At 37.1% G+C, this 25,924-nt stretch overlaps 1 protein-coding gene across 3 annotated transcripts in view; it reads right to left on the bottom strand.

Annotated features, from left to right (window-relative positions):
* Nucleotides 1-25,924, bottom strand: part of Cenpc (centromere protein C) — a 58,613-nt gene that overhangs the window by 14,585 nt on the left and 18,104 nt on the right. For all 3 annotated transcript variants that reach the window (XM_039091875.2, NM_001004098.1, XM_063273074.1), the window contains 10 exon segments: nt 25,149-25,219; nt 23,350-23,449; nt 20,414-20,690; nt 19,353-19,562; nt 15,205-15,794; nt 13,395-13,568; nt 8,854-9,121; nt 8,153-8,299; nt 6,864-6,946; nt 1,233-1,289 (listed from right to left, as the gene is read on the bottom strand). In XM_039091875.2, coding sequence (XP_038947803.1) covers nt 1,233-1,289; nt 6,864-6,946; nt 8,153-8,299; nt 8,854-9,121; nt 13,395-13,568; nt 15,205-15,794; nt 19,353-19,562; nt 20,414-20,690; nt 23,350-23,449; nt 25,149-25,219 — 1,977 coding nt within the window.

The following is a 25,924-nucleotide window of genomic DNA, read 5'->3' as shown; positions in this document are numbered from 1 at the left end:
TATAAATGAGTGTGTGTGTATGTGTGTGTGTGTGTGTGTGTGTGTGTGTGTGTGTGTGTGTGTGTGTGTGTCTGTCTATGTGTCTGTGTCTGTGTATCTGTGAGTGATTTCTCAGGCTTTTAGCTAAGATCAGAAGGGAAAATAGAAAAGATTAGATATCTTGGTAAGAATTATTTTTCCTTCTTGTGTTTTAAAATTTGTTTTGTTTTAGAGGATACTATACCTTGGGTATAGTATCAGGTAAGCACTCTATACTACTGAGATACTCATCTAGTCCTAAAGGGCATCGTTTTGATATAATTATAGGGGGAAGAGAACTTGATATGTGAATGTCAAAATGATAGGGCACTCAAGGATTTGAAGGGGAAAGCACAGCAAATTTCTGAAATGGCTAAAGACAGAAGGGAGAAAAGAAAAGGTCATTCAACTCATCTAGCAAAAACAAAAAAAGCCAGTTACTGATGTAAATTAAAATATTCATTATTAAAGGACAAAGAAAACATGTTGTTATCTGAATTAACTTGTGCAGACTGAATTCCTCTACTAGGTTAGAGGCTACTGAGCTGACTAATAGTATAATACACTGATCTGTTTATAAGCTTTCAAATAAAAGACTGCAGCTTAGTGGTTAGAATCCATGCACAGAATTTGAAAGATCTTGAAGTGATCACTAGCACCCTGGAGAATAAACATGTGAACATGACATATAGTGGACGAATGAATAGATAAAGATAGAAAAATTATGAACTTTGAAATACACTAAGTCAACTGTGATGGGGTGACTGCTTATACCAATGGCTTTCTATAGAACACAAAGGTTCTGCATCACACAAAGCTGGAAGATCCCATGGTCTATGACTGACAAGTATGTTTTGATAAACTGTGGAATTTTAATGCACAGTTCACTCATTTGCTACTTACTGCTGGAGCTGTTTGGATGGGAGCGAGCTAGGGAAACCTGGGAGAGCAGCTCTTGGGAACATCACCTATGTAGCAGTTATCCCCCACTAGCCTCTTCACTTGGGTGGCACCAAAGAACAGAGGGAAAGTAAGGGACTTACAAATAAACAACAGAATAGTAACTCTGGGTTATGATGATACATTATGAAATTCTGAGAACTAAGTATGTAATAGTAATCTGGATATATTTTCCCTGATTAAATGAACTGATATAGAGAAATTCAGTAATATTACTTTTTCAATGGAAATAGTATAAGAATAAATTATTTTACCTAATTTGTGGTGTAAATTCCTATTCGGTACCATATTAGAACTTCTTGTTTTCAAATCTGCAAAATACAAAAAATTAGCATTATAAGTAATGTAGCACGTCTGCTAATTCTCTACTGACTTAAGGTGGGATCTGGACAACTGTAGTAAGTACTTTAAGATTTAAACACAAAAATCTAATTTAAACTTTAATTTTTCATTGATAAACAATACAAGCTAAGGAAAAACAGCATAACATCTCATTACACTTTGATATGATAAACATATTTAAAGAGCACGACCATTAAGATTAACAAAACAAGTAGCAGTCCCCATTGCTCACGAATGGAAACTGAGCCTAGCAAATACGCTTGCCATAATGGTGAGTAGCAACTTGAAGTGAGTATGGTTTCAACTCTACAATGCAAACACACATGTTTGCTGAATGGATTAAGAAATAAAATCCTTGACAAAGGAGCCAAAACCATCCAATGGAAAAAAGATAGCATTTTCAGCAAATGGTGCTGGTTCAACTGGAGGGCAACATGTAGAAGAATGCAGATCGATCCATGCTTATCACCCTGTACAAAGCTTAAGTCCAAGTGGATCAAGAACCTCCACATCAAACCAGACACACTCAAACTAATAGAAGAAAAACTAGGGAAGCATCTGGAACACATGGGCACTGGAAAAAATTTCCTGAACAAAACACCAATGGCTTATGCTCTAAGATCAAGAATCGACAAATGGGATCTCATAAAACTGCAAAGCTTCTGTAAGGCAAAGGACACTGTGGTTAGGACAAAACGGCAACCAACAGATTGGGAAAAGATCTTTACCAATCCTACAACGGATGGAGGCCTTATATCCAAAATATACAAAGAACTCAAGAAGTTAGACCGCAGGGAGACAAATAACCCTATTAAAAAATGGGGTTCAGAGCTAAACAAACAATTCACAGCTGAGGAATGCAGAATGGCTGAGAAACACCTAAAGAAATGTTCAACATCTTTAGTCATAAGGGAAATGCAAATCAAAACAACCCTGAGATTTCACCTCACACCAGTGAGAATGGCTAAGATCAAAAACTCAGGTGACAGCAGATGCTGGCGAGGATGTGGAGAAAGAGGAACACTCCTCCATTGTTGGTGGGATTGCAGACTGGTACAACCATTCTGGAAATCAGTCTGGAGGTTCCTCAGAAAATTGGACATTGAACTGCCTGAGGATCCAGCTATACCTCTCTTGGGCATATACCCAAAAGATGCCCCAACATATAAAAAAGACACGTGCTCCACTATGTTCATAGCAGCCTTATTTATAATAGCCAGAAGCTGGAAAGAACCCAGATGCCCTTCAACAGAGGAATGGATACAGAAAATGTGGTACATCTACACAATGGAATATTACTCAGCTATCAAAAACAATGACTTTATGAAATTCGTAGGCAAATGGATGGAACTAGAAAATATCATCCTGAGTGAGCTAACCCAATCACAGAAGAACACACATGGTGTGCACTCATTGATAAGTGGCTATTAGCCCAAATGCTTGAATTACCCTAGATGCACAGAACACATGAAACTCAAGACGGATGATCAAAATGTGAATGCTTCACTCCTTCTTTAAAAGGGGAACGAGAATACCCTTGGCAGGGAATAGAGAGGCAAACATTAAAACAGAGACTGAAGGAACGCCCATTCAGAGCCTGCCCCACATGTGGCCCATGCATATACAGCCACCCAATTAGACAAGATGGATGAAGCAAAGAAGTGCAGACCGACAGGAGTCAGATGTAGATTGCTCCTGAGAGACACAGCCAGAATACAGCAAATACAGAGGCGAATGCCAGCAGCAAACCACTGAACTGAGAATAGGACCCCCGTTGAAGGAATCAGAGAAAGAACTGGAAGAGCTTGAAGGGGCTCGAGACCCCATATGTACAACAATGCCAACCAACCAGAGCTTCCAGGGACTAAGCCACTACCTAAAGACTATACATGGACTGACCCTGGACTCTGACCTCATAGGTAGCAATGAATATCCTAGTAAGAGCACCAGTGGAAGGGGAAGCCCTGGGTCCTGCTAAGACTGAACCCCCAGTGAACTAGACTGTTGGGGGGAGGGTGGCAATGGGGGGAGGGTTGGAAGGGGAACACCCATAAGGAAGGGGAAGGGGGGGGGGATGTTTGCCCGGAAACCGGGAAAGGGAATAACACTCGAAATGTATATAAGAAATACTCAAGTTAATAAAAAAAAAAAAAAAAAAAAAACACACAATATCATGCTCCATAAACATTTTTGTTTTTTTCATATGAATTAGCTAATGAATGTTAAAATGAAAACCTTTGGATATCAGCAAAATGGGAAAGAATAATTTTAGAAATACAGTTACTTGATTACTATAAGCCAAATTGATTTCATGACATCATCTAATAAAAACAGGTTATCTAGTTTGATTGTATAATATAGAGCAATAATTTATGTTTACAATCAATTAACATTTTAATATATAATTATACAGCAAAGGAAAATATAGCATATAAAGGTTAATTAATTTGTTACAGAATCTTACAATTTTTTTCGTGATTATTTAAATTTAGCATTTAAATGAAAAGTATCTATATTCTACAATAGATAGAAGATATTTTAAAATAAAAATAATAATATAATATTTGATGATTTTTTTAGGAGATAGGCATGCATATCCTAATTCTGGCATGATATAATATATATCGGATAGAATGATATAAAGTAATTTTACTTAAATTATTTCTACATGGAAATATTTGTATTCGTTAGATCTATACATAGAATCAGAAATAGTAGAAACATACAGAGACACACAGTTTCCTCTCTGCCTGCATAGAGGATTTGCTCCAGAATACCCAACAGGCATGAAAATTTGCAGATGCTCAAGTCCTTATAGAAAATGGCATCGCATTTTTATAGCACCTAAACATGACTTTTTGTGCATCTTAAGTTATTTCTAGATGACATGTAATACTTAATGTCATATTAATTGTATGAAAATAGTTATTGCCTTTTCTATACTTCTCTTACACTGATGAAAAGAAAAGTAAAAGTCTCTAAGAGTCTGTACATTTCCCAAATCAACACATTCTTTTACATATTTCTACTAGCTGTTGGTTGAATGAACAGTATAAAATCTAACTGATATGGAAGCTGAAGTATATGTAAAAAAAAAAAAGAAATAAAATCCATCATTTTTTGTTTTCTACACAAAATTCAACTGATCTTTAAATTAGACACCCATGAAAGTAAGTGGGTAGCAAAAGGTATTCCAAGCAAATGCAACCAGGAATCAACAGAGTGTGTTAGTGACCTCATATATGACCAAACAGACTCCAGACTAAAATAATCAGAAGAATAAAAGAAGAGCACGTTATTCTAATCAAAGGAAGAATTAATCAAGAAGACATCTCTATCTTAAATATATGTGCACAAAACTCTGATGCACACAATTTCATAGAATGTGAACTTCTGGAATAAAAGAAACTAGTTAACATCTATCCATGATTTCAATATCCTACATTTTGTAATGGACAGGTCATTTGAACAAAAAGTAAACAGAAATATCAGAATTAACTGATCACAGACTTAACAGGTATCTACAGATTATTCTATCTAAACACAAAAGAATATGCATTCTACGTCGAATTTTCTCTAACAGAGATATCCTGGGACACAAACACACATACACACATACACACACACACACACACACACACACACACACACACACACACACACACAAACTCTTAACAGATTCCAAAAGATAGAAATAACTCTCTACAGCCTGTATGACCATGATGCAACAATAAAACTTAAAACAAACAGCAAACAAACTTCCAATAAACTAATGAAGAACAAAGACCTCATAACTGAATGATTGATGGGTCAAAGAAGAAATAAAAAAAAAAAAAAAAAACTTCTTGGAAGTAAATGAAAAGGAAACCATAACACAGCAAAACTGCTGGCTCACATTCACAGCAGTTCTGTGAAGGAAATGCCTTACATTATGAAATAAAAAAGCCTTCAAATATAACTTAAAGATGCAACTCAAAAAGTTAGAGGAACAAGAACAAGCCAAACCCAAACCCAGTCTATGGCCAGAAACAATAGAAATCAGAGCAGGAGTTAATGAAATACAAGCAAAGAAAACAAAACAAAGAATTAACAAATCCAGGAGCTGGGTCTCGGAGGGGAAAAACAAGATTGGCAGACCCCTGACCCAACTAGCCAAAAGAAAGGACCCAAACTAACAGAACCAGAATAGACAAGAAAACATAACAGAACCCAAAGAATGAAGAATACTATAAGCATATAATTTTAAAAGAACACTCCATTAAGCTGAAACATCTAAAAGAAATGACAAAACTAGCTTTATCCAAGGTGTATAACAAGGATTCTCTAGACTATGAGGGAAGCCACAAGCGCTGTTGCAGCGAACATCACCTCTCCTAATGTTCATCAGACCACTATCAAAAGAATACAGATGATCATAGTACTATCACACTAACCACTTTCAAATCCACGATTCTGTGTCCTCCACTCCCCCAAATATCTGCTCCTCCTCTCACAAGCCTCTGTCAGGTAAGAACAATACTATTGTCTCAGAAGCTTAGACCAACATCCTTAATGTCTTCCTAACACTTTTATTTCTTATAACCACCAATCTTATAACAAGCAATCAGTGACTCCTCTTGATCTGCCTTCCAAAATTTACTATCAATAGAACAAACACAAACACAGTCCAGCCAGCACCCACATTATAGGTCACGACCCCATCTGTTAACTCCAATTCCAGGGAATCCAATGCCCGTTTCTGACATCAAAAGTCACCAGTAACACATGTGGTGCAGACATCCAGGCAGGCAAAACACTCATTAACATAAAATAAATCCAAAATATTTAATACTTTAAAAATATGTTTTTAAAAGGACACATTACAAAATACTATGTAGGAAAAACTATTAAAAATTTTACTCAGGCAAATTCACTATTTCTTTACCAAATAAAAGGCAAAGAATATAGAAAGTATTAAAGTTTAAAAAGAAATACATAAATGTAAAAATGTAAAAAAAAAAGAATTAGTGAATTAGTAATAAAAAGATAGTATAACATTATATTCAAGCACCAAAAAACAAAAAACGTGTAAAACTGTATTGATTCACGAAAAGTCAAAATTATTTAAAATAGAGGAAAACTATATAATGAACCCAATTTATTGATCGCCTATCTCCATTAACAATCAACATGCAATTACTACTGCTTTAAGTACTTCCATATCAGCTTAACAAATTTGTCTATCTGTCCATCTATCCACCCATCCTGTTTCAGGAACTATTAGACACACATGCCAAGGAATGTCTGTGAAGAGCAGAGGACAATTTGTGGATCAATTCTCTCCATTTACTATGTGGATTCTAGGGAATTCAACTCAGGTCGTCAGGCTTGGTAGCAGATGCCTTTACCCATCTAGACCATTTCAACAAATCTCCAACTATAAAGTTGGAAGTAGGAAGTTAGGAGTAGATCCACATTTGCTACTACTGAAAATTTAAATAAGCACAGAATACTTTATACTCATAGTTCCTTAGAAACCAAGATAGTAGAAAATAATAACTTACCCAAACTCTTCTGGTCCTTTTCGTCACCCACTTCAGAATTACTGCGTCCAGGCATTTCAAGATTCTTGAACCTGGAAGGTCCACTTAAGAACAAAACAAATCTGTGCTTTATAATATGCATTTCTGTGTGTCTAAATGTCATGATCATGTTAAAACTACCATGTTTCTTTCTTAAGAAATTAAAAGTGATGCAGTAGATCATCAAGAATGAATTTCTGTGCAGTATAAAGCAAGGACTATGATTTGATCCCATAATTGAGTCAAATCTATCTAAATGAGATAAAGAGAGAGGGGTGGGGGGGCAAACAGACAGCTACTACAGGTTTAATTTCATTTTTTTGTAGACTGTCTCTTTAAAATTAGGATATGCTTGCTGGTTTCTCTTCTATTTGTAAAGGAATGTTGCTATTGGACTTGATTAAACTTATAACAAATCCATGAATTTAAAAGGTTCTAGCTAAGCTTGGTAGTATATGCCTACAATCCTAGCATTCGAAGGCAGGAAGATGGAAAATTCAAGGTCAGTTTAGGGTCCATAAGGAGGCCCAGGGCCCAAGCTACTTAACCTGTTCTCCTCTACGTAAGAATCATAGTCCCTCACACAGTAACGAACCTTCGTCTTCCCTTCAATGGCTGAGCAGTTGCTCTCACTTACTAGTCTGCCATTTCTAAAGTTTTTAACAGTTCATAGATAATACAAGTGGATTAATCTCACTTCTTCAGTGTTAGTAGATGTCTTAACAATAAATCCACAAATTCCTTGGCAATCTTCTTTTCAAAAGATAGAACCTCATTTCCCTTTTCTTGAATGTGGTCTGGACTTGTGATGACCTTAAGTCGTTAAAAGGCACTGATTTCCCTTATGGATACTTTCTTCCCTCAGACCATTTGCTTTGTAGGAAGTCAACTGCCACAAAACAGGAAACGAAGGTTGACTACCAAAAGACATCAAAGGACTGCAACCTACAGCCAACAGCCATGGGAAACATAAATGGATCCTCCAGTTGTAGTCAAGTCTTCAAAGGGATACAAAAGAGAAACACACCTCCAACCCTAACCCAGCTACCTAAGTCTTGCCCAAATTTCTGGCTCACACAGCTATAAAGTAATGCATGTTTGCAAGACAGCACCAAGAGTCACATGATATGTGGGAGTAACCTGGTACACTGAAGGGTAACTAGTGTACTGAGTGGCTTCTATTATCACTGCACTGTATACACACCTTTCTTCCCACACTGAAGGGGTAATAGTGACTGAGTGATTTCTTTATCACTGCACTGTATACACACCTTTCTTCCCACACTGAATGTTTACACACTTCCGAATTTGAAGTAGATTCCATTTGTGTCTTGCTTCTATGTTGCTCACTACGAGTCTTTAAATGAACATTCTGTGATATCATATCACTGTTTTGATCTTCAGAGCCTCTGGTAGGTCTATGAAAAAAAGTTTAAAATTATACTTTTCAAATTTATTTTCAAACATTCTCTCTTCTAGAAACAATATACAAATGATGATACAAGCAATATAAAATTGGCTATAGAAAGTATAGTTCATCATGTTCAGTTGTAAACTTAAGATTTAGAATCAGATTCAAGAAGGTATCTAGAGTTTACAAAGACTCCAAATTAAAAAACAAACAATCAAACAAACAAAAAACCAGACAGACAGACAGACAGAGAGAGAGGGAGAGAGAGAAAATACAAACCTGGGCTGAGACTAATAAGAAATGTGACACCAAGTGGCATTAATCTATGATATATACTATACAACTCAATACCTATCACTTCCAGTTCCCAAATGAGGAGCCAAGTTCAGGGTAGTAATGTATCTAAATGTCATCTAACTAACTGCAGAGCATAAATTTAAGAACAACTTTGTCAAAGTCCTTTATGCTTGCTCTTAGTGAATAATGCATAACAAAGCCAAACCACAAATTCTGTGTAAGAAAAAGAAAAGACAGCTATACTGTAAATAGAAGAAAAATTACCCAGAACAATGAAGGCTCTTCTGAGTTGGATCTGCGTCAATGTTTTGCAACGGCTTCCTCTGGGAAGTAGAAATATCATCATTTCCTCCAGAACCCTTTACATTTAAAGACTTCAGTTCTCTTGAGCTGATCTCTTTCTTCTTTCTTTTCGATGGAACAGGTTTCTTCTCAGTATTCTCAGATACGTGATTTCTCTTAGTCTGTTTTTTTCTATTTGGATATAAAATTGATGATTCATTCTCCTTTGAAGAATTTCCATCAACAGAACCTAAAAGATTCAACGACAATTTGAAATTACAATGTTTGTTCAAATGATCTGGCTCACTGAAATACCAGTGTCATTACATTTACATATAAATACACATACCAATTTTGTAAGTTAAATTTGTCTGCGCCCAGAGCTGAACCGGTCCCACAGCTCTCTCTACCCAAATCCCGTGGGGGAAAGAGCTGGACTCTCAGAAGTGCAGACAATCCTGAGAGCTCAGGGGAGACCACCACTTCTGCTGACATTCCTGGCCCAAGAGAAACTTGCCTACTGCCCTCAGGGACAGGACCCTTTCGGTTTCTGCCTGTGCCCAGAGCTGAAAGTTAGTCAACAGGGGCACTGACACACACGAGAGCAGAGGTAAAAATCAACTCTTCTGCTCTGACTGACCCTCCTGGAGACTTCAGGACACACAAACCCATTAGCAGTCTGGAACAGGACCCTTTCCAGTTTCTGCCTGTGCCTGGAGCTGTCCCACAGTATCTATACCCAGATCCGGCTGAAAGAAAACAGGTCTACAGGAGTGCTGACACACAGGCTTACAGGAGGGTCAAGCAACTGTCAGAGACAGCAAAACAAGCAAACACCAGAGACAACCTGATGGCGAGAGGCAAGTGCAGGAACCTAAGCAACAGAAATCAAGACTACTTGGCATCATAAGAGCCCAGTTCTCCCACCAAAGCAAATGCTGGATATCCAAATACACAAGAAAAGCAGGATTTGGATTTAAAGTCACATCTCATGATCATGACAGAGAAGGACATAAATAACTCCGTTAAAGAAATACAGGACAACACAGGTAAACAAGTAGAAGCCCTTAAAGAGTAAACACAAAAATTCCTGAAAGAATTACAGGAAAACATAAACAAACGGGAAAGAATTGAACAAAACCATCCAGGATTTAAAAACTGAAATAGAAACAATAAAGAAAATCACAAAGGGAGACAACCCTAGAGATAGAAAACCTAGTAAAGAGATCAGGAGTCATAGACACAAGCATCACCAACTGAATACAAGAGATAGAATAGAGGCAGAAGATACCATAGAAAACATTGACTAAACTGTCAAAGAAAATGTAAAATGCAAAAAGCTCCTAATCCAAAACATCCAGGAAATCCAGGACACAATGAGATAATCAAACTTACGGATAATAGGTATGGAAGAGAGTGAAGACTCCCAACTTAAAGGACCAGTAAATATCTTCAACAAAATCATAGAAGAAAACTTCCCTAACCTATAGAAAGAGATGCCCATGAACATACAAGAAGCCTGCAGAACTCCAAATAGATTGGACCAGAAAAGAAACTCCTCCCGTCACATATCAGTCAAAACACTAAACGCACAAAATAAAGAAAGAATATTAAAAGCAGTAAGGGAAAAAGGTCAAGTAACATATAAAGGCAGACCTATCAGAATCACACCAGACTTCTCACCAGAGACTATGAAAGTTAGAAGATCCTGGACAGATGTCATACAGACCCTAAGAGAACACAAATGCCAGCCCAGGCTACTATATCCAGCAAAACTCTCAATAAACATAAATGGAGAAACCAAACATTCCATGATGAAACCAAATTTACACAATATCTTTCTACAAATCCAACCCTACAAAGGATAATAGATGAAAACTTAAACACAAGAAGGGAAACTACACCCTACAAAAAGCAAGAAAGTAATCTCCTTACAACGAGCCCAAAAGAAGAGAGTCACACAAACATAATTCCACCTCTAACAACAAAAATAACAGGAAACAACAATCCCTATTCCATATCTCTTAACATCAATGAACTCAATTTCCCAATAAAAAGACAAAGACCTCAGAGACAAAGACAGACACTACATCAGAGTGAAAGGCTGGAAAACAACTTTCCAAGCAAATGGTCAGAAGAAGCAAGCTGGAGTAGCCATTCTAATATCGAATAAAATCGACTTTCAACCAAAAGTTATCAGAAAAGATAAGGAAGGACACTCCATATTCATCAAAGGAAAAATCCACCAAGATGAACTCTCAATGCTAAATATCTATGCTCCAAATACAAGGGCACCTACATACATAAAAGAAACCTTACTAAAGCTCAAAACACACATTGCACCTCACACAATAATAGTAGGAGATTTCAACACCCCACTCTCATCAATGGACAGATCATAGAAACAGAAATTAAACAGAGACATATAGAAACTAACAGCACTTATGAACCAAATGGATTTAACAGATATTTATAAACCATTTCATCCTAAAACAAAAGGATATACCTTCTTCTCAGCACCTCATGATACTTTCTCCAAAATTGACCATATAATCAGTCATAAAACAGGCCTCAACAGATACAGGAACATAGAAATAGTCCGATGCATTCCATCAGATCACAACGGACTAAGGCTGGTCTTCAGTAACAACAAAAACAACAGAAAGCCCACATATACATGGAAGTTGAACAACACTCTACTCAATGATAACTTGGTTGAGGAAGAAATAAAGAAAGAAATTAAAGACTTTTTAGAATTTCATGAAAATAAAGGTACAACATACCCAAACTTATGGGACACAATGAAAGCTGTGCTAAGAGTAAAAGTCCTAGCACTGAGGGCCTTGTAAAGGAAACTGGAGAGAGTATACATTAGTCCTAGACAGAGCAATCAGACAACAAAAGGAGGTCAAGGGGATACAGATTGGAAAGGAAGAAGTCAAAATATCACTATTTGTGGATGATATGATAGTATATTTAAGTGACCCCAAAAGTTCCACCAGAGAACTACTAAGCCTGATAAACATATAAGAAGGACACATGATCCATTATGTTCATAGCAGCCTTAATTAGCCAGAAGCTGGAAAGAACCCAGATACTCTTCAACAGAGAAATGGATACAGAAAATGTGGAGCATGACAAATACAGAGGTGAATGCTAGCAGCAAACCATTGAACTGAGAACAGGGTCCCCATTGGAGGAGTTAGAGAAAGGATTGCAGGAGCTGAAGGGGCTTCCAACTCCATAAGAACAATGCCACAAACAACCAGAGCTCCCAGGGACTAAACCACTACCCAAAGAGTACAGACCCATAGCTCCAGCTGAATACGTAGCAGAGGGTGGCCTTGTTGGGCACCCATGGCAAGAGAAGTCCTTGGTCCTGCCAAGGCTGGACCCTCACCCAGTGTAGGGCAATGTCAGGGTGGGAAGGCAGGAAGGGGTGGGTGGTTCGGGAGGGGGAACACCCTTATCGAAAAACGGGGAGGGGGGAGGGATATGATGGAGGGTTTAAGGATGGGAAACTGAGAAAGGGAATAACATTTGAGAGGTAAATTAAAAAATCCAATAAATTAAAAAAAAAAGAAAGAACAAAAATTTGTTTCCACATTTTTTTTCAATTGTATTTACAGGACATGTACTAGGTTTTTTCTTTTGTTTTGTTTTGTTTTTTTACTCCATTACAGACTCCCTTAAATAATCTTTTCTGTGGCTCTGCGCATTCCTCACCTGACCATCTGGAATGGTCAGTGCTGTCAGCTTCACAAGATCTAAATATGCTAGAAGATGGGTCTGGGCATGCCTATGGGAGGCTATCTAAATTGTGCTAAGTCAAAGTAAGGTGAGCAGACCCATCACACCCATGTGAGTGGCACCATTGCTTGGCTGCCATCTTGGATCCTGGATGATCCAGAGTGGAGAAAGGGTGCTGAGCAGCAGCATGGATTCACTCTTCCTTGGATCCTGAGTGTGGATGCAATCTAAACAGCCAGCCTCCTCACGCCATGTGTCACCCCTCTAGAACTGTAGGCCAAAGGAAAACCTTTTTCTCATAAGTTGCATTTATCAGAGTATTTTGTCACAGCAACAGAAAAAACATCATCCTTAAGATCTGTTTCTCATAATTCCAAATTTCTCAGTTTCTCATCTTTCTTTTTAGAAACCTATCTACTCATAGCACCTTGTACAAAAATAGTACTTGATTCTACCTATCCACCCTGCTCTTTCTCTTGACTTTACCCTACATCTGATTTTTAGACACCTATCATTATGTGAATTATTTTATCTATCTTCTCTCATAGAATGTAAATCTCCATGAGCACAGGACTTTTGACTTTACATGTTTGTCCACAGCATATGTCTAACTACAGAACACGGGAGAACTTTACACTTCAGTTGACAATAGTGAATCAATTTAACTTCCTCTCCATAAAAGTTCCCTATATAATGAGAATAAGTCACACATCACCCCATAGAGAATGTCTGTAGGGACCCTCAATAAGGAGAATTTAAACAACGATACTTACCTTCACTTGGTTTTACCAACCACCACTCAGACGGATGCTGAGAAGTTCTACGACCTCTCCTGGAAGCCAAAGTTACTTCTTTGGGAACAGATTTCCTCTTGGACTCTCTAGAAAAACATTTCTTTCTAGATTTTTCCTTATTAGCTTGGGTGCTGTCCTTTTCTTTCTTATTTCCTAATATAAGGAAAAACCATTAAAAACTATTCAAAATTTAAGTTTTCAGAAGTTCACAAAAGACTTTAAATAAATAAAACTCAATTACAAAACCATCTTACATTTATCCGATGAGCTTTTTCACCACTGTTCCTTTAAAAGAGGACATGTTTTCTATAAGATCTGTGATTTTCTGTCAATTAAATGTAAACATTGCACACTGCTTATTGTAAACTAAAAGAGGAATACGTGTGCATGTGCAATGCAGACACATGTGTACAGGTGCACATGTGTGCAAACCAGAGGACATCCCTAAATGTCATGTCTTCTCATTTATGCATTTATTTATATTTTATTGAGAGAGCTGCTGCCTGTAACTCCCGCTTAGGCTAAGCTAACTGACCATTGAGCCCCAGGGATCCGCCAATCTTTGCCTCCCTAGCACTGGTATTACAAATGCATGAAACCACAACAGATATAACTTTTTAACTTGGGGTTTGGGGATCAAACTCAGGTCATTCTGCTTGGAAGGCAAGCACTGAGCTGTCTATCTCCCTAAGTTGACTGTCTTTTGAAAAACAAAACATTGTTTCTTTGTACTTACCACTACTCAAAAATAAGACAGGAAATTATTGCCTTTCACTTTAATTGTTTGGAAATCTTATTTCAGTAGAAGACATTGAATATGATTAAATTATAAACCTTGAAATGAGGATACTTTAGATTAACCCTACTGGCTCAATCCATGTATCCTGAAAACTTGTGATCAGACAGGAACTGGGATAATAGCAGGAAAAAATTAGAAACTAGACATTGCTAGTTTTGATCATGGATAAGATCAAGTGTAGTATGATGGGTAGATAGAAAGGATAGAAAAAGCAAGGAACAGACCTTACACAAACACACCAGAAGGAACAGAGATACAGAAACATCTTTCAGTCTCTGTTTCAGTTCCATGGTATTTCTGACCTAAAGAAATACGTAAGATATTTTTTAAAAGGACTGGAGAGATGGCTCAGCAGTTAGAAGCACTGACTGCTCTTCCAGAGGTCCTGAGTTCAATGCCCAGCAACCACATGGTGGCTCACAACCATTTGTAATGGGATCTGATGCCCTCTTCTAGTCCAGAAGCAACAATGTACTCATATACATAAAATAAATAAATAAAGCTATTTATTCATTTAAAAAAGATTTAAAAAATTTTAAATGTGTTGTTTAATCTACTAAGTGTGTAGCAATTTGTAACAATAAAAAAATCATAATCAGTATAGCAAGATATCAGAACAGTATATTCATTAGCCAGTCGCTATTCAAAAAATATTTATGAAGCTATAAAGCTCTACAGCAGTATTGGGCACAGATTTATTTTCTGGTCTTCTATGATCATCCTATACACACACATAATTATGTCAATCTACATGCCCTATAAAAATGATCAAGTGGCAGAGGAAACATACCATTCACTTGTTTATAGTCTTTCACTTCTCTGTGTATGTTTCTGCCCTGATTTACCTAGAGGATCCTGAGAAGGACGCCAAGAAGGCCAGTGAATCTTCAGAGGCGCTTTCTGTTGCTTACCTCCTAAGGCTAAGGTGAAATCCTACCAAGTGTAAATGGTGCAGGAGTACTCACTCTCTGAATTACGATGGACACTTACCAAGAGCAGGCACAGGTTTCTTGGGGGTAGGCTCGTTCCTCACCTCTTCATGGTCTTCCATATTTCTTTTTGAATTTATTTGTAACTTGTCTTGGCCAATTTTTGACATATTCCTATTTTCAGTTTCATTCTGTCCCATACTGAGCTCTTGAGCTACGTTAGGCTTAGATGGTCTTCTCTGCTTCTGTTTCACAGTCCTTTTCCGTGCAGATGGTTTTTTCGCATTCTCAGAGTGCGTTTTATTTTCTGTAGATCTACAATCATTTTCCACCTCGTTTGTCAAAGTAGTTCCCAGTTTTTCCTCAACAGAGAGCTGAGCTTCCTCTACTGGGCCAGTCTTATCAGTCTGTGTGTTACTTACCAAAGTCTTCTCGGACAGACGATGAGGTTTCTCTCTTGACTTCTTACCTTGAGGCACTGCAATGTTTTCAGGAAATGGCATGTGGTGGCCTTTCCTTGGTATCACCACCCAAGGTTGACTTGAAAAGCTTCTATCTGGCCCATCAATAATAAATTCATCTTCTAATAATTTCATATCATTCGGAGGATACGGAGGAGATGGAACTGCTGCTGTGTGCCTAACAACAGAACTACAACAAGCATCAACACTTAAAGAGACGGAAACTTCATCTTTGTTTAATAAAGTATTTTATATAGGAAATACCATCTCTATCTGTTTAAAAAAGCAGCTCACATGCTTCCTCAATTTTCTCTTCATCTTCCCTCCATTTTACACTAAAAGCAGATCATAAAAGTCTAAAGCTGGGCATCTTCTTTAATGCCCATCATTAAATACACACACTAAAACCTTGAAATTCACTACTCTTTACTTATACCCCAAATGTATTTACTTACATTAGAAAATGCATGTCATATTTATATATGTTTGATTAAGTTATTTGAACAGATACCTGATTTCTTCATATATAAAACATAACATGATTAAATATAATAAACCACCATACCTAATATTTTACAGAACAATAATATAACTGATCTTGAATGGTTTCTTGATTTTTTTTCCATTTTTATCAGAACTCCATTCATAATATCACCAAATACATAGATGTCAAATAAAATACAATAATTATACATTCATATAAATGAACTACAATACACAAAATTTGATTTTAAAGTTCAACTCATGCTTATTTTCACACATAGTTCAATATTATAATAATGGTTCAGAATTGACTGGGATACCACAGGCATAAGAAATACCGTGCTACAAAAACAGGGAAAGATAATTAATTATAAAACAGACAATGCCATACAATCTACTTTCATGAGGCTGTAGCCCTCTGTCCCTGCAACTCTAGTTCTAAATTTATTGCACTAAAAAGGCATTATCATACTTGCATGTACTCATCATGAATAGACAGCTTTATCTCTAATCGCAGTTTATAATCTGGCAATATTATCGTGAAGACTATGATACATTTGTCAAGACGGAGTCAGTCCTAATGAAACGCAAGGATGCTGGAGGATGACTAGGGAGAGACACATGATGCTAGAGAGCACAAGCAATCACTGAGCTGCCTCGTGTGACTGCAGAACTCACTCACGACATTATCAAAATCAACACTTGAAAACATGATTATTCTCTCAGATATGGTATAAAGTTCACAAACATATTTGTCTCAGACAGTGCATGGGACAACATGGATACCAACATGCTTACACCTCTCAGATGTGTGTGTGGGGGGGGGGGGTGCTGTGAGACAAAGACCAAACAAACGAGAAATTTCATTCACCATAATTCAATGTTATAAAAAAAACTTCCTAGTGTGTGTATTAGCACTCAGTTAGAAAAAAATAAAAAAATTTAAAAAACCTTCTAAACTGGAAAGGTGTCTTAATTAAGAACCACTTACATAAAGTAATAAAACTAAGGGCAGGAAGTAAAAGTTCAGAACTAAACTTGAAGAAACCTAGAAGCCTCTTCTAGACTCTAAGAGAAAGCAGTAACTGCCAAACAAACATGGACTTGGCTTACACACTGCAGTGTGCAATGCAGAACTGTTCACTAGGAAGGGTAAGAGGCACTTGATTGCTCCCAACAAAGCAAGCAGTAGTACTCCACATTAACTGCCATTAATTTTAGGGGTAGCAAGGCCTTAGAAATCCCTATGTGCACATTATTAATTGAATCAAGTTGTTTAAGCAGATAGAACACATTAAATTTTATTTTAGGACAACTTTAGCCATCAGAGAAACAGGTATCAAAACTCTGAGATTTCATCCTTTGCTAACCAGAATGCCTTAGATTTAAAAAAAGACAGCAAATATTGGCAGGATTGTAGGGAAATGGAGACACTCTCTGCTAGTGGGAAAGCAAATTAGTAGACTCACTATAGAAATCAGCATGGTGATTCCTCAAATAGCTGAAAACAGATCTAGCATATGAATCAATCATACCACTCGAGTATATTCTCAAAGGACTTCTTCTCTATTACAGAGACACCTGCTCATGCATATCCAGGAGTCTCTGTATCACAGCTGGGAATAACAGGATAGGACCATGGGTCTATTTTGTTGGTGTGGAAACTGAAAGAATAGTTAAGAGGGACAACCAGGGACATCATATTGTGCCACTAGAGGTGAAATTCCTAAATTCCCAGTGGCTAGAAAACAGAAACATCCTGTGTCTACCAGCTGATAACGGCATATTGAATGAGATACATGATCACAACTGAATATTATTCAGCCATTAAGAAAGTGAAATGTTTTTTTTTTCTTTTTTTTCTTTTTTTCGGAGCTGGGGATCGAACCCAGGGCCTTGCGCTTGCTAGGCAAGCGCTCTACCACTGAGCTAAATCCCCAACCCCAAGAAAGTGAAATGCAACATTTCTGTATTTTGTTCACTTGTGGACAAAGGCATGGAAAACAGGTACAATAATAAGTCCTCTTGCAACTCCGAACTCATGGTTCAGTATGATTTTTCTGATACATACAAAAGTTATCTCATATACACACACAAATGAGAGGAAGGAGAGAGAAAGAAACTGAAACTATGAGATTCAGCGTTACCCTGTAACAGGGCAATAACACCCTTACTAGCCACCACAGACTAACAAAAAGACAAGTGCCAGGAATGGGTTGCTTCTTTAGCAGTTGTTGGCCAGTTAGGGTCCACAGACTCCCAAAATTACAGAATATTGTCAGTGCTGGTTGGTTATCCTTCAGAATTAACAGTAAGTCCCTATTGCTGGAACATAAAATGACTCGCCTCACGATGGGCTCACTGATCCGATCATGGCATGAACAGCACAGAAGTAACCAACAACTTCCTGACTGGATTAACTCCCACTCCACAAGATGAAACCCATACCTGGCACTGCGGCTACATAGGTCATAGGCCCTAGGGGACAGCATGCTAGCTTATTCTCTAAATAGACATATTACTAAACTGAGTCCTATTGGATTTCATTATGTCCATATGTGAATGACTCTCTCAACACTCCTCAGTGAAACAAGTATTTGCAGGAGACAAAGGAGACCTACAACGGGTACAGGTACACAGAGAATTCAAGAGTGGAGAGTACAGCCCTGAAGGGTATCTGTATTACATCCCCTCCTCTCAAGAGATCAAGGAATCACCAACGGGGAGAAGGGAAAAAAAGGCAAGAGTCAAAGAAACAGCATCTTCCAGACGTAACAGGGCAGCTACATCCATGAACTCATAGTGCTTGTGACAGTATACACAAGATCTGTGCAAACTCACACCAGCCAAGGTAAGCACCAAACCCCACCCTCACCCAGGAACTACTGGCAGCTAACAGCGGCTGGAAGAGGGGAAGTGGACTTTCTCTAAGAATGTAGCCCTAGTAAGTCAACCGTGCCCCAGTGGAAGGTCACATCCAAACAATATATGGGCAGCACAAAAGAGACCTGAGGCGTTAAAAAAAAGGCCACAAATCTGCACTCTAGGAAAAGACGGGCTGTGGATCTGAGAAGTCTGGGGTGTCATATAATGGGGAGGGGTACAAATGATCTAAACACATTATTAAAAAGTCTAATAAAATTTTTATAATTGAATAAAACAATAAAGAAAAAGATTTCTGTATTAAATAACACTGGGAACCCCCAGATGTGGTACACAGAATAAAACAGAAGAAATGTCCAGAAGAACGGTTTCATAACTTTACCTGCATTTACTTTTCCTGTTGACAGTTTCTAAATACAACTCTGAAAAGCTCTTTTTAGATTGTGGTTGAATTTCAGAGCTCAGATCGTCTCTCTTCTGAGAAGTTTCTGATGATGTCCCTTCTTGTTCCTCGGATATGCTATCCTCTACTTGTGATGCACTGCTCTCTATTTCTGCTGTGTTCGAAATAACTTTATCTTCGAAGTTTAGCCTGAAAGGTTGAGACAGTAAGCCAAGTTCTCACGTTACATAAATTACACTCATTACAAAGGTCTTCTAATAACAAAGTACCTTAAATAACCAAATTTTTGTTTTGCATCCTAATAGCAAAAAGGAAAGCTCTAAGAAGTGGACCTGGGTTTATAACTCTGTCCTGGAAAGGACCTAATAACTTACCCTCGCAATCACAAATAATATGTAAGAAATATAAACTGTTTCTTTCAAGAAGTTAAAGATAATGAGGTGGAGAGAATATGAGCATTTATATACATAATATGTGTGTGTGTGCCCATGTACACATGTATGCTTGTGTATATATAAATATATGTACACATGTGTGATATACATGTATAAAAATGTCAGTGAAAATTATCTTGTAAAATAACTAAAACAAGTTAACTAAACAAAAGAAATTACAGAAAACTTCTCATTATCACAAAAGAAACTGTCTTATTTACTGTGTGTCTGCACATATGATATATAAAGATGCACACGGAAGCTAGAGGACAACTTGGGGAGTCAGATTCCTCCTTCCATCCTTATTTGGCTTTCAGAGATTGAACTCTGGCTGCCAGACTTGCACACCAAGTGCTGAATCATTTCATCAGCCCCAAAATGAAAATATTTTGCATATACTATAAAACAGTTAACCCCTAAATTTCTCTGAGGTACACTTTAATCTTTCCTTACTGCTAAATAAAAACTAAGCCTAAGCAACATGTATCATTTTTTCTCATGTTATCTCTTAGAACCTTGCTTCAAATCTACATAAAAGGCTAAGTTAACATTTTTAATACAGGGATAAAACAGAAGCATAATTATTACTACTTAAATAAAAATTACCTTTTCCTGGTTTTAAAAGGAATGTCTGTATTTGAAGACTGCATATCTGCTGAACGCCTTGAAGTCACTCTTTTTTGGCCACCAGATGAAATAGCTTTCTGTGACCCGGACACTCTTGCACCCAGAAGAACCACAGGGGAGCCACCAGGTAAGTACAATTCATCAGACGCACCATGGTGACCTTTTACTCCTTTACTTGATGTTTTGGTTGAGTCTGGTGTACTTTTGGAGACCACATCAGTAGACAGAATTTTCTGATGAACTTCATTAGCCTGAACTAAAACGAAATTATATGTTAGTTTGCAGTAGTTAAAAACAGTATTTAAATCAAATGCATTTTAAAAAACCAACCATAACATAATTAGAAGTTTGCCGAGAAGAGCTTTTCATTAAGTTTAGATTCAAAGCCCTCTGATTAAAATACCTAAGTATTTTAAGAGTACTAAGTACCTCAATTTACCAAACTAATGAGCTGAGACATGGACTTGGTCCACACTAACTGTGGTTGTGGAAAGACTGAAATCCTCAAACACAGGAACTTCTAAATTTATGCCAAAATCTTGAGATATAAAGCTTATGCACAGATAAAATAATGAAAAGCAAAAGAAATAATGAGATTCTGCTATATTTAGGCTAACAGTTAGATGAGCATACATATATATATAGGCATACATAGCACATGTATGTAAGTACACGTGTTCATACATGTATCTATATGCACATACACATATATACATATACATAATATACATACATACTTACATAAAATCACCTTCAGACTGCAAATAACAAAGTAAAATGCCTATTAACTCACTGCTTTATTAATATTGTTAACTCACTGCTCTACAACGTAAAGATATAAAAAAATTAAATATAACAAAAACGGGCTTTTGGTTCAGTGATGAGATGTCATTTTCCTGCTCCTCCCTCCGAATCCAACTGAATTCCTTGGAAGCCATCCATACATCAACAATAACAAGGTTCTGAAACTGGAAAGTAGAGAAACTGCCTAGAAAACTGAATATTTAAGGAACAATTCACAACATAGTCTCTTGGGTTTCCTGTTCACCTCTCATTTGCCCCTGGCACCTAAGAGGTCTGAAACCCAGAACCAACAGTACACAAAGGAAGGAAGGAAGGAAGGAAGGAAGGAAGGAAGGAAGGAAGGAAGGAAGGAAGGAAGGAAGGAAGCCATATTATCTCAATAAGAACACAGTCCTAAAGGAAAACTCCAACCCTTGCTATAATAGCATGGGCTCTATAACATGGAGGCTCCATTCTGCCTGATGTTCTAGGTTATATCCTTCAAACTTTAGCATCTTAAAGGGCATTTAGTATCTGTATATAAATATATATAAAGATAAAATAATATATAGTAAAATATATAGTACTGTATATCTGCATATATATTACCATATATTGTATATATATGCGTGTATATATACATATATATATTGTACTAGATATGTGTGTGCATTATATATATAGTAAAAGACAAAAAAATTCTCAAAAAATGACTACATGAAACCCATACTAGTTAGAATTTTTAACAGTTATTGGGAACTGAATAAAACTGAAAATTCAAAGAAAAATTTTGTGAATGTCAACCAAATGAATGAAAATATTGACTTTGAATCATACATCTTATAAACCTAGAGTGTTAACACTACATTGACATAGTAAAAAAACAAATGATGTTAAAGTTCAAAAGTGTGTATTAAATTGAATAGATTCAAGACAAAAAAGTAATAAATTCAGAAGAGAAAGATTAATTAATGAATGTATCTGACAAAACAAACATGAAATATTTATCACTTTATAGATAAAATCAAGATTGTATTGGATTTTACTGTATAAAATTCATATGTACTATGCTCCCCAAAAAATAATAAAATTAACATTTTATATATTTACTACTAGGGAAAAGACTGCTTAATCAAACTAGGAAACTAGACAACTTACAACTGAGAATCACACATTCTACAGTTAAAATAAGTAGTTTTAAGTTACATGAGTAGAATATAATTCCAGCTATCATGATAGCCAACACCCTTCACCCCAGTACTCAGGAAGAAGGGACAAACTGACCACTGAGTTAGAGGCCCACCTAATCTCCACAGTGAGATCCAGAGCTACATAGTACGATCCTGTCTCAAAAAATAAGTGGGGGTTGGGGATTTAGCTCAGCGGTAGAGCGCTTGCCTAGCAAGCGCAAGGCCCTGGGTTCGATCCCCAGCTCCGGAAAAAGAAAGAAAAAAGAAAAAAAAGTAAATAAAAATAATTTTAGGACTGGCAGATTGGCTCAGTGACTAACAGTGCTTACCAAGCAAGCCTGATAACCAGAATTCAATCCCTGGACGCCAGGTGCCTGACTGTGAAAGGAGAGAACCACCTCCACAGAGTAATCATCAGACCTCCACATGCATGGTACATAATCACAGTGCCATAGGCACACAAGCAATAATAAGTAAAAACTTTAAATACTTATATGCTTAAGTCCATAGTCTAGTGATCAGTTAGAAACAGATATGGCCCATAAGACAATCATGTCACATCCATGCTTATAGTTTTCACATGTATGAGCACCAAGGAAGGTATGGAGGGGGCCGAGAATTCCCCCAACAAAATGGTGGCTCAATGACTAAATTTTTCATTTACATCTTTGAGTCTTTGAGTCTAGCTCAAATAGAATAGTACTCTTTTAATGTGAAACAAAGATAAGGAAAATGTTAAAAAGTAGTAGCACCTATCCCAAAGAGAAAGAAAAGGCAAAAGGGAGAAAAAAAAAAAAACCACAGTCCCTAACCACACCAACCATACCTAGCCTGACTCCAATCTTGTATCCTGACACACTGTGTGCATCACCTGTATCCTGATACACTGTGTGCACCGCCTCTGTCCTGAAGCTTTCTAATTGACATGTGTACACTACCAACCTGGTTCATCAGCAGGGTCACTTGGTTTTGCAGGAACTTGCAAAGAAGCTTCCTTCCTCCTTGAAGAAATCGGAACTGATTCTGAATGTGATGCTTGGCGCTGAGCACAGAAGAAATACACTTAATATACTTTTATTATATTGTCAACTCTAATTAGACACATGCTTTTAAAATTGGGGAGAAACTCTAAACAACAAAATAGCTGAACAAAGAACAACAAAGAACTACTGAGCAGAGAGGAAATAAACACGGGATAATAGTATAATATAGTATATTATCTCTAACACTTAAATATAGTATAATATAACAGTATAGTAACAGTATAAATAACAGTATAGTGTAATATCTATAACATCAGACATGGTTACATGTACAAAAAAGCAAGTTCATAGAAATACATAAAGATGTCATTAACGTAAAGTTAAAAAGGTAAAAGAAAATATGAAACAACACAATATTTCTCTCTGAACCTGTTGGGGCAGTCTGCCGTAATGGCCTGTAGTTAACACTCTCTTTGTTTCCTTCTGGATATGCTTGATGGACAGGTGATGTCCATGGAACCAACAACACAATAAAAACAGACTTAGTATCAAAAGGCTTTCCTGAGATAAAGGAACATGCATAGCGTGTCTCACAACCACCTATAATCCAGCTCTAAGAGGAACCAGCGTCTCTGGTCTCTTCAGGCACCTGCACTCACAACAATTAAAAAATAACCAATAATGATAACAATAATAATAATAATAATATCAATGAAGATTTTTACTTTTATTCACATGTGTGCCTGTGCCTGTGTATGAAGATAGTATGGAGGTCAAACAAGGAGGTCAGATTCCCTGGGGCCTAAGTTGGCAGCGGGGAGCCAACAACAAGGTACTGAGATTGAACCCAGAGCCTCTAAGAAGAGGTTAGCTATACAGTTACAGCCCAGCAATCAAGATGGTGCTTGCCAGCCTTGGCAGTATGCCTACATTGAGTCACCTTCCAGGAGAATAGTTTGCTTATCAGTTTTTAATAAACTTCACATCTAGAATTATATGATCTTCCTAATTAGCACTATGTTTCCAAATAGTATGCTTTGGAACACTACCTTCAAAACCTTTGTAAGTAGGAGTGTGGCTCAGTGATCCAGCTATGTGTTTGGCATGCCCAAGGCCCTGGGTTCAAACACAGTGCTTGGAAAAAAAAAACATTCTAACTAAAAGTGCACCACATCTAGATAACAAGTCAACCTGTCCTTTTGAGGAACATAATTATCAAAAATAGTTTCTGTGGACAGCAACCCGTCCTATCAGTCTTTAGAAAACCCTAAACTTGTAGTCTGATCAGGAACTTTAAAGCTATCCATTTTCCTAACCCTCTAAGAACTATTTTGGAAGAAATGAAAATGATTGCTATAATTTTGTATTTGCTTTTTTTAAAAAGATTTATCTATTTTTATTTATACAAGTACACTGTAGCTGTCTTCAGACACACCAGAAGAGGGCATTGGATCCCATAACAGATGGTTGTGAGCCACCATGTGGTTGCTGGGAATTGAACTCAGGACCTCTGGAAGGGCAGTCAGTGCTCTTAACCACTGAGCCATCTCTCCAGCCCTCCAGAACTTGGAATTTGGAATTCCCAATTTCAAACACTAGAAATGTCAAACTAAAATTTTATAATAGCTCCAAATTTTACAAAATTCAATAGAAGCATAGGATTCTCTTTAAATAAAACAGCTACAATGTACCTAAGAGCACTGTTTAAACATCATTCATTAAGTACCAAACCTATATCGGTTCTCCCGTTTGACTTACCTCTTTGCCTGTTGACTGAACATAAATGTCTTTCTCTTTAGGTGTTGAACAAGACAATGACTCTGTAGAATCTGTAATAAAAATCATTGACAAGACTTATAAAGTATGAAGTAGGGAAAAACCAAGTTGGGCAAACTAGAGTGCAACTTTCAAAACGACCCTCAGCATCCGGGTAGAAGAGCTAGGTAGATTCCTGTGAATTCAAGCCTAGCTTGATCTACATACCGAGCCCCTATCATAAAAGATTCTAATTGAACAATTAAAGTCAGTGGTCCTCAACCTGGGGTCATGATCCCATTTGGGCTCATATAGCAGATGATATTCTTCATAATAGATACTTATGATTTATATCAGTAGCAAAATTAGTTATGAAGTAGTAAGATGATTTTTACAGTAGGTGGTCACCACACCATGAGGTACTAATGGTCACAGCATGAAGAAGGTTGAGAACCACTGCTCTACATGACCTGTGAAGAACTGTCTGTCAGTTAACTCTTCACAACATAATTCGCCAAAGGAACAGAGACATCAATGCAATATTCAAATGTTCTTACAAACATCGGAAACAGAAAAGAAAAACAAATTCCTGAAAAAGTTCAGTTCTTTTCAATCTATAATGAAGAGGTTTTTCTGCTGTCTTACTTTTTGTGCTAACAAAATTCCTGAAACTGAATTAGGGACGTAGCTTGGTGATAGAATGTTTGCCAAACCACAATGCCCTGGGTTTCATACTCAGATTTGCAAAATAAATACAGGAGACTAAGTGATTTAAAAAG

Source organism: Rattus norvegicus, chromosome 14, assembly GCF_036323735.1.
Source record: "Rattus norvegicus strain BN/NHsdMcwi chromosome 14, GRCr8, whole genome shotgun sequence".
NCBI classification, from domain to species: Eukaryota; Metazoa; Chordata; class Mammalia; order Rodentia; family Muridae; genus Rattus; species Rattus norvegicus.
The sequence above is the reverse complement of the archived record's forward strand: the minus strand, read 5'-3'. Positions and strand labels throughout refer to the sequence as shown.